This window comes from Phaethon lepturus, unplaced genomic scaffold (assembly GCF_000687285.1).
Source record: "Phaethon lepturus isolate BGI_N335 unplaced genomic scaffold, ASM68728v1 scaffold3019, whole genome shotgun sequence".
Taxonomy (NCBI): Eukaryota; Metazoa; Chordata; class Aves; order Phaethontiformes; family Phaethontidae; genus Phaethon; species Phaethon lepturus.
In genome coordinates, this window is record NW_010564000.1 from 20,468 (window position 1) to 31,128 (window position 10,661).

Here is a 10,661-nt window from a genome sequence, read left to right on the forward strand (position 1 = left end):
CTCTGTCTAGGCTCTTATTTTCTTGAAACTCCTCGCAAAGTCTAAACATATTTGACAGCTCTGTACTGGTTAACATTTGAATCACAAATGAAAGACCATAATCTCCTAAGTATTGTTCTTTATAAAGTAGGCTAAAAGTAGTGTTTATGAGGCTTCCGTTGTTCAATCCTCTTTTTCAGGATTAATGTTAATTTCATGTTTCATAGTAAGCATTTTGCCTACCAGAAAATACTTTTCTTTCTGAAGACGTTAACCAATGTGATACCTATTCCTTTATCCTAAAACAATTTTCTTTAACCAATAGTCAACCATTCTGTATGCCAAGCTCTACCTTACCAAAAACATGAACAAGAATTTGATGGAAAAAATGATTGCCTTAAGGAATCAGTTTGCTCGTAGCCTAAGATTTGTTCTTTATTTGCTATGTCTTCTGTGATTTCATACACATTTGGAATAGATTGTGAGGTTGTGAATTTTTTTTATTTATGAAATGACAGATTACATGCAGAAAAAATTTCAGTGTTTGGAGGAAATGAGAATTGGGCAAATATTCTAACATGTTCTGTGCAAATCCTCTTAAAGGAAAAGTTGACAACAAAGTGTAGGAAGTATAGCAATATATCTGTTTGGCTGAATTGGAAGCTCTGCATTTACTTCAGGCACAAAGAGAAAGAATGCAGAAAGTGGAAACTCAATTAGATCAATAAGAGCAGTCATAAAAAATAGTGCAAGTATATGAAAGTGGAAAGGCTGCGGTGGTAGATAATAGGATGCACCAACAAAGAGACATCAAGAGCAATGATGTTTTGCTTGTAAATATATTACTGTTTCTCAGGGAGACCAAAGCAATTGGTCTGTTCCTTGCAGAAGAGGAGAAACTACTGACACAGTGTGCCAAGAAAGTTGATTCCTGTTTAACACCTTTTTAATGTTGATATTTGCCAACAAGTTAAGCTGCAATTTATTGACCAGCAATGGGGGTGTAAGACCTCAGCTTAAAATACTGGGCGGGGGGGAAGGTCAGGCATGTAAAATATTTTTAGATAGCTTATCTGCGCTAGGTTAAGATGCTAAAATAACTGTCTGAAGTGATCTTAAAACCACTAATGACTGTTTTGGAGTATTCATGGACAACTGTGAGGATGAGTTAGAAAAAACATTCCTGGATATTGGAAAATGTCAAATCTTGAAAAAAGGGAAAATAGATGACTTATTTTTCCAGAACTTGATTTGTAAATGTCCAAGAGCAAATAAGAAACTTAAGTAGCAGACAACACAGATTTGTCAAGAAAAATTGCACTCATATCAGAGAAGGAATTTACAAGGATGAAGCAGTAGTTTTCTATATCTTGATGCAATTTTTTTTGAGCTTTTTTTAGACAGAATTTCATATTCTGTTCTAATAAGCTTTTCAGTAAAATATGGTGAGACTGAATATAGTCTAGAATAAACACCTAACTGTCCAGATACCTATGTAGCTAGTAAACTGTTCACTGTTAAAATTAGAGGAGTTAGTGAAGTGAGTTTTGCGTGTTGGTATTCCTGATCTGGTTTTCTCTGAAGTTTTTATTAAGTCTAGATGGTGCAATGTAGAGATGCTTGTTACATTTGCAGATGGACTTCAGATATGTTGGAAAACAGAACCAAAATCCACTATCCAGTCGTTGGATGAGGATGTGGCTTAGAGGATAGAACAAGGTTAATAGGTATAAAATTCAGCAAGGAAGACTACAATTGTACTTTAGGAAAAACAAGTCATTTTAGAGGCAATGGAATGAATTGTCTAGGAAGGCTGTAAAAGTTTTCTGTTAATGTTTTTGAGCAGGTTAGATACATTTTTAGAAAAATTATATATATCTCTCTCAAAGGTCATGTGTTTATACAAGCAGTGAGTTTGCTAGCCTTTGAAGTACCTTCCAGCCTCCTCTTTATGTGCTCTGTGCACAGACAATATGAGCTAATGATGTACTATATATACCAACTGTAGTTTCTTGATAGAGGGGTTTTTTTCTTCCAATGAGTTGTAAGTAGCATTAAAATGTTTGGTGGCTTATTTCGTTTTGTTTTTTTTTTTTAAAGAAGTTTGTCTGTGGTGTGGTGTAACCTGACAGGTAGCTAAAACAACTACACAGCTGTTTGCTCACCCCATAGCCCCCTGCAGTGGGATGGGGGAGAGGATCAGAAGAAAAAAAGTAGAACTCGTAGGTTGAGATAAAGACTCTTTAAGTAAAGCAAAAGCCATGCATACAAGCAAAGCAAAAGAAGGAGTTAATTCAGCACTTCCCATCGGGCAGACAGGTGTTCAGCCATCTCTAGGAAAGCAGGGCTCCGTCATGTGTAACAGTTATTTGGGAAGACAAATGCCCCCACTCTGAACATCGCCCTACCTCCCCCTTCCTTCTCCTTCCCCCGGTTTTATATGCTGAGCATGATGACATGTGGTATGGAATATCCCTTCGGTCATTTGGGGTCAGCTGTCCCAGCTGTGTCCCTTCCCAACTTCTTGTGCAGCCCCAGCCTACTCGCTGGTGGGGAGGTGTGAGAAGGCAGAAAAGGCTTTGGCTTTGTGTCAGCCCTGCTCAGCAATGATGAAAACATCCTTGTATTATCAACACTGTTTTCAACACAAATCCAAAACACAGCCCCATACTAGCTACTATGAAGAAAACTGTCTTTATCCCAGCCAAAACTAGCACATTCTGTAACTCTGAAATTTCTGTGCACCCGGTAAATATAATGAATGCATCTTTTTCAATACCTTGTTAGAAATAAGGTAACATTTGTATTCTGGAAGGAGTTGAAAGAAGTCAGAGGCAAGGCAAACCACTTGATACCTTGTAGTTAGTAAAAGGTTACTTTCTTACTTGTTCTGCATTACTGATAATTTGCAGAAATCTGAAGTTTGCAGGAATCTGAAGCTTGCCTAGTGCTTGCCTCGCGTCATGTCATCTGCAGTGAACTAGACTTGCATCAGGGAGGAAGTTACTGACGTCTCGTATTGAATATCGTCTTTGGGGGTGGTGTTACTTTTGGATCTTTTGCCAAGTCTAAATTACACATTTTCTTTCTCAATAGCTTTAGTGTTTTCTTGCTTAACTTCACTTGAAAAAGATGTGTGAGATAGCTTAGAGAGCTTCTGCTTTCAGAAACATGTAGCCAAGATTTTTTTTTTAAGTGCAAAAACATGACTTTGTTTTCTTTGTGTACTTTAGATGTATCTGGAGAAAAGGATGACAGGTATTTCCCAGTTTTCAGCAAAGATATAACAAGTTTAATGACAACGCGTTATGTTCTGTTCCTGCTATATAGTATTGTTGGTTCTGTTAGCTGTAGTATTTTGTGTATTATTAAAAGTAACACTAAATAGTAGTTGTCAAAACAAACGTGAATGATGCAGTACATTTTTTGAGCATCTCTTGATGGTTTTAAGAGAAAATACAAAATTCTAAATTGTAAGCTGACTATTCATCTGGCTGCGCAGACAAGAAGTGTTTTCAAACGTATGTATTATGTTGTAAAGAAAAAGACCATTTCATTCTTTAAACCTGATCACAGAAATCACAGAATCACAGAAACACTAGGTTGGAAAGGACCTTCAAGATCATCAAGTCCAACCATTAATCCAGCGCCACCATGTCCCCTAGACCATGTCCTGAAGCGCCACATCCACACGTTTCTTGAACACTTATGTTGTACTTATGATGTACTCATGAAGCCCAGAATATAAACGTAACCTCAATTAGTTTCTGTTGCTACACAACTGTGTTGCTCATGTTAAAATTTTTGATCCACACATATGCTTAGTGCTAGTGGAAGCGTACTTAATGGTGAAAGTACAGATGAAAGCTTGTTCCCCTCTACGTACATCAGAAACTAGTAGCTGAATAGTATTTTGAGTCTTTCTGTCTTTATCTAAATACCATTCAGTAATAGATACATTGGTCTGTAGTAATTGTTTAAAATAATTAGTTTTAAGGTAGGGAGGAAACGATACATAAATATCTTCCTTGCTAATCTTCAACTTTGACAATATAAATTTAATTTGCTGCCCACGAGAGGGTGCTGTCTGCTAGCAGCTTGAAAGGCAAAAATAAAGTAGTTCTGGTATTGTAGTTTAAGGTTGAATAACTGTGTTTATAATCCAAATTGCTTTAACAAATTAACTAGAGTTATTTGTATTAGTTTGTACATGGATTCACAAAATATTGGGGAAAAGTCTTAAAGCGATGTAATTATTTTGTGCTGTTACAGTCATTCTCATGTACTTAGCTCTTGTTTACTATTTCTCACTCACAGATTTCAAAGTATGAGAGGGGCAAACATTGGTCTGTTTTACAGTCTGGAGATGTGAAAGAAATTACTCTTCAGAGGTTAATCAGGCCTGTAGTAGAGAAGCTAAGATTTTTTTTTTGTATTGCAGCTTCAGGTTAGGCCGCACCAAGCTTGATATTGAGATATTTAGCACTCAATAAGTAGAGTACTTGAGTAGTACTGCCACTGTGGAGAGAAATATGCAAACCTAAAGGAGGATGTTGCTAGCAAGATAGCAGGTCAGTTCTCTGCTTGAATACTTCCAGAGTACTTAACTGCTATAACTATCTAGTTATTTTCTATACCATTCTAAATCTTACTAAATAAAACAGAAGTTGTGTTCTATCTTCTTTCTGCCACATACTCTATTTACCTTTTTTGCCGTTGTTATCTTAATATGTGGTAAAAGACACACTAATTTCCTGCAGGGTGTTGTTTTTTTTTCCCCTTTTGAAGGTATCAGAACGGGTAGAAAGAAGACTTCAGGAGATAGAACAAGAAATGCGTGCTGAAAGACAGCTTGTAGAAAGGCGCCAGGACCAACTGGGACATATGTCTCTTCAATTACAAGAGGTATGCTGATGAAAACTTCCTTTGTATTCAGAATTAAGTTAGGAAGGTGCTGCATTTGTGATTCTGTACATGTTAAACTGGCAGAAGTGCTCATATCTTTGGCACATTTTTTTAACTGTATCAGTGTGTCTCTGCTTTTTTTGGTGATCAGGTGGTAACAAGTACAGTCTCTGTTCTTCATGATACTGTCTTGTCTATGTTTAGACCTTTTTGGTAACTGGCACAAACATTCTCTAAAATAACCCATCTCCTATGCCCTCCCTCAACCCTCAAACAAACAAAATCAAGTTGTTAGCTGAGTTACCTCAATTAAAACATTTTGTTTTCTAAAATGTAAACTTTGCTTGTAGTGAGCAGTTTATTTTTGATTTATTTCAACAAGCAATCAAATGCACTTTAGTGGCCAGGCAGCTTTTTACTGCTTTTCAAACTATTTCATTCAACTGTATCTGAAGTATAAAATATTGTTTAGGAGACAAATACACATGTTTATATTATGAATTAAAATTGGAGATAGCTAGTAGCTTTTTTTTCCTGCTCGTTTTAGGAAATGTATAAAAAATACATATCTCTGTTTCTGATTTTACGGCTGTTTGGAAAATCGGTGTCTTAACATACTGTAACTCTTTATTTTACTCACCTTAAGATATAGTTTGTGATGTTAACTCTATGCAATAGAATACTATAGTTGAAGAAATGTGCAATTCCTTGTTTTTCACTTTTAATATTAGGAGCAGTGTACATGCTTTTTGGAAGGCAGTTGTTCTATGCTCTGCAGTAATATTGAGGAACCTTAGTTTAAATTGATGCTTTTTATTTCACATAAGGCTAGAAACTCTTCAAAAAGGTCATGTTTCAGAAGATAAAATACTCTTTTGGTATAGATAAAAAGTAATGTTTATCAAACTGCTTGTAGTGCTCTGCTAATATTTCAGAAAGAGTTACTCTCTCATTTTTTCCCTATTGATGTCCTAGTGGGTGAAAAGAAATAGAGTGCTTTATTACAGTTTTCATTGCTCTTTAATATGCCTACGTCCATTTCTAGATTCTTTGGTTGTGCCTTCAGTCCGATAGAGGGATGCTTTATGAAATCAGCTGGTGTCATTTAATAGTGTTATCTACAGATTGGAACCATCTTTTTTTATCCTTTTAAAGGGATAGTGGCTTGTACCTGTAAAGATACATTGACACTGCCATGGTTTCCTTAGAATCACAGAGTCATTAAGGTTGGAAAAGACCTTCAAGATCATCAAGTCCAACCATCAACCCAACACCACCATGTCCATTAAACTATATCTTGAAGTGCCACGTCCACATGTTTTTTTGAACACTTCCAGCGATGGTGACTCCTCCACCTCCCTGGGCAGCCTGTTCCAATGCTTGACCACTCTCTCGGTGAAGAAATTTTTCCTAATATCTAATCTAAACGTCCCCTGCCGCAACTTGAGGCCATTTTCTCTCGTCCTATCACTAGTTACTTGGGAGAGGAGACCAACACCCACATCCACGTCGCCACAACCTCCTTTCAGGTAGTTGTAGAGACCGATAAGGTCTCCTCTCAGCCTTCTCTTCTCCAGGCTAAACAACCTCAGTTCCTTGAGCCGCTCCTTGTAAGACTTGTTCTCCACACCCCTCACCAGCAACACTTGAATCCAAGTGAATGATTTCAAATGTATTTCAAACCCTTTCATATGATTGGCTATGTGATCATGAGTCTGGATACCTTTTTTCCTAGTAGCTCATCTCTTGAATTTCATGTGAAATGAATAGGAGATACTAAGTACATCACTGACCTTCCATTCCCCTAAGCTGTCCAGCTGTAGATGAAGATGTTTTAATCTCCTTTCTCCTGCAAATTTTGTTTCATATATATTTTTGTAAATTATTTTTCACAAGGGGTCCCTTTCCATTTAAAAGATATTTATCTTTCTTTTTCTTGTGTGTTTTTTTTGGTTTTGTTTTTGGTGGTTTGTTTTTTTTTACATCACTGTTCAAAACTTTGATATATAGTCCTCATTCTCAGTTTACAGGAAAGCTCAAGACCTATTAGTCTGCTTGGTAATTTTTTACTATTAGGAATTTGCGCAAGCCAAAATTCAGAGCCAGTACTGACTGGAACAGGCTTATTCCACATGCCATACATTCATAGCTGCTGCTATTTGGAGGAGAATCACATTCTTGAAGCAGGGGCTCATATCTCCAAATCATCTTTCTGAGTGGCTGATCTCAGTCCTGACTCTGCATTTCTTGGACTGGATTCTTGTCACTGTATTTGAAAATCCTAATAAAACATAGATTTTTACACCTGTTGCATTGAATTATGGATTTTTCAGGAGCATCTAACCTTTAACATGCAAAATAGAACCTGGTGGTGTCACATGACAGGTGTAGAAGGGAGATTCTTTCAGTAGGTATTAGGCAATCTTTCTGTGACAGATTACGGAGGAATATGGAGACAGTATTGCCCTTGAAACACAGACTTCCATTACGCTACCAGTATGTCCTCTTGCTGCTGTTACTTCTCTCATAGCTGTCTCATAGCTTGGAAAACATTTTTGTGACAGAGTTGCAACTTTCTACATGCTAGATGTCTTTAGACTCCAATATTGGTGAGGTCCTTAGATCTAAGACCTTTCTTACAAGCTTCTATCCAGCTGTCCCATCTTCCTTCCCCACTGAACTTTCATGTTAATTCATCCTTCTCTAGGTAGAAAATGATCTCACTTCTGGATGGTGTTTGTATTTATCAGGAATGATTCAACATCTCTTGAACAGGTGGCTGAGCTCTTTAGCTCTTACATTGGCAAATCGGACCACCTTGCACCCTACCTTTTGAAAAACACTTGTTTTTGAGAATAAAATAGTCTGGATCCTGTATACACTGCCTCTCTGTGTACTATCGTCCTGAGAGGTTGCTGTGTGGGAAAGCTTTGTTAAGAAAAGTACTTTGCTATGGAATATAAATTATAGAAGAAGTAGGAATGTGAGACTATCTAAGGAGGCAAAAAGTTTAGAACTGATCTAATCTCAAATTAAAAACAAACAGGAAAAAAATGTAACACCAAAACAGTCTGAGAACTGGGTGTAGCAATTATGAGTTTCTGAGCTTCTGGGTTTTGATTTTTTCAAATTTTGTTCTTTGTATGTGGTGCTACAGATGAATAGATTCAGTCTGGCAAACCAAATAAGATGTATAATGTAATTTATGACTATGAAGTATTTAAAATCTATGAATATGAATAGTTTAAAAAGGCTGTTATTTCAGCAATGTATTTTGAAGGTGGGTAGTAGTTGGCTTGTTGATCATTACTTGCATCAGTGTAATTGTTTGATGTAGTTTGCTAACATAGTTTTTTTATTTTTCTGTACTATAGACAAAATTAAGCTTGGCTTTAAAGAACTCTTAGCAAAGTTGTTAGAAAAACTCAGTAGTTTACACCATTTTTTATGATTTTTTTTTTTAAATCCTGTATTTTAAGTAAGCAATTTAAGCAAAGTCTACAAGATAATTATTAAAAAAAAATTCTAGTAACAGTCATTGGATTTTGTGTAAAACAGCTGATGTTATTTAAGTTTTTTCTTACTGATCACCCATTACTTGGTAGCATTTGCTACAAAGATTGCTTGATAGGTGAGAGAATTTTCAAGAACAGAGATTCTCAAACTTCAGTGTGGAAGCTTACTTATTTCTCGATCTGCCTTACAGTTGAACTGTAGCTACATTGTACATTAGGAACAGGAACTTCTTAACACGATATATGACTTTGCTAGTTTTCTTTCTTATTGTGAAATATGTTCTTTCATGCTGCTTTGGTACTCAGCTATTGCAGATGCTATTCTCAAGTCTGGAAGAGTCTCATCCGTGCACTCTGTTGTTCTCTCATGTGACATATGGAGTGATGCTGAGGACCGGCTACTGAAGAAGGTGGATCTCTTCATTCAGTACATCCCTACAAGTGTGTACTCATTCGAAGAATGGGGGACACTGTAGATGAAAATACTCTTAATGAATACAATCAACATAGGGAGAAGCTAGTTGCCTTTTTCTGCAGTTTGAAGAAACATAACATCATTGCATGGATGTAATGTTCTATTAAAGTCTTTTTCTGTCCTCTTTTATTTCTCCAAGATGCTTCCCAAGTAGCTTTCCTGGAAGGGAGGGCATGTGTTGGACTGTGTTCTGTCATTTAATATGGCCTGAATGATTTACAAAGAAATGCTATTTAAAGCATTTCTGGCTATTTAATGAGACAATTTTTTCATTACTTTGCCTGTTATACATTTCAAACCAAACAAAATCAGATTTGACTTTTGGATTTGATTAGTAGTTGCTTTAATTAAGAAATATTATGAGGTTTAAATGTTAGTAGTTACTATTTTTAAGGAAAGTGCAGTGCTCATAACTGACCACTAATTGTCAGTATTTTACCATCTTAAGAGAATCATCTTCCTAAATCTCAATAATTAAATTATATGTTTTCAGGGTCTAACTGAACATGGTGATAAATTTGTTTCAGTCTTTCCCTCATCTGTCTTGTCTTTCTGTCTGTCTTTTGTATGATGTGCAAACTATTGTGTTGCACTATTATTATAATAATAGACCGGTTATTAACTGAGATGGTACCTAGTTGTTTACTGACCATGAAGAAAGTTTGACATAAAATTTTGCGTTTTTAACATCTGAATTTGCGTTATTATTTTGAATCTGTAGTCTGTATGTGCTGTGTGTAGGTGCATAAAAGTTATTTTCTCTACATTTTTATGTAACTCTTAACGTGCATTGGTGTGTTTAAACACTACCTGTTTAAACAGCAATTACTGCAAATCAGAAAATTGCAATTAGCAAACAGAAATTCATTCAAATCATACATCTTCATTTTCTTCTATATTCCTGACACAAACATGATTCTGATTAGAAAGGAGAAAAAATATGGTCATCTTGCCAGTGCTACTAACACATATATATGGGTTGCTTTAGCAAAATACGTTTGTTGTGTAAACTAAAACTACTTTGAGATTCTTCAGTGCTTTATTTTGAACATGAAGACACCATCACCTTGTACTATTTGTTTGCATCCATTTTCTAAAACAAGATCAAGTATCATTCTTAAAATGAGCTCTGAACAGCTTTTATATGCATTGGATGTCCTGGATGGCTTTACTAATTCCTGTGCTTGGTTGGCTTCATGGATTTTGGTGAAATGAGTCTCTGTGTTCATGCTTTGCACGCTTTAGGTGAGCAGAATCATCTTTACAGAACATTTTGAAACCACTGACTGTGGTAAGGCAATGACTATAGTTATGTCTTAAGCTAATAACTTGGATATGCCAGGAGGCATTATTTTTTCCTTCGTGCATCTGCATACTTAGATTCTGTTTGCCTCCCACTGCACATACCATAAAGTGCAAGAGGCCGGTGGACTTTCAACAGAGTGTGGGGTAGACTGATGGTCAAAAGCATTATGGAAAATTCTCTTTTTTGCATGTCTCTATCTCTGATCTTTTTAGACAAACATAAACTTGATCTGTGCTCTGAGCCATCTGGATGTTTTAATGCATTGTTAATACTTGCTCCTTGGCTCTGTGCTATGCCACCTGTGGCTAACGGTTTCTGTTTTGATTGTAGTTTGAATCTGACTCTGTCTTGGAACGTGAGCAAGTCTCATACATATCTGTCACTGAAATATCTAGGCAGTCTGTCTTTAAATGCCTGGCTGGCGTGCCTAGGTAGTGTACTCGGACCCATGCTAGCTGCTAATGTAACAAGTTAGGGAAAG

General features: G+C 36.4%; 1 protein-coding gene across 1 annotated transcript in view; it reads left to right on the forward strand.

Annotated features, from left to right (window-relative positions):
• Positions 1-10,661, forward strand: part of CEP128 (centrosomal protein 128kDa) — a gene marked incomplete at its 3' end in the record, with an annotated part of 56,126 nt that overhangs the window by 16,554 nt on the left and 28,911 nt on the right. Inside the window, exon 7 of the mRNA XM_010294710.1 lies at positions 4,768-4,884. Coding sequence (XP_010293012.1) covers positions 4,768-4,884 — 117 coding nt within the window. The remainder of the gene's footprint in view (positions 1-4,767; positions 4,885-10,661) is intronic.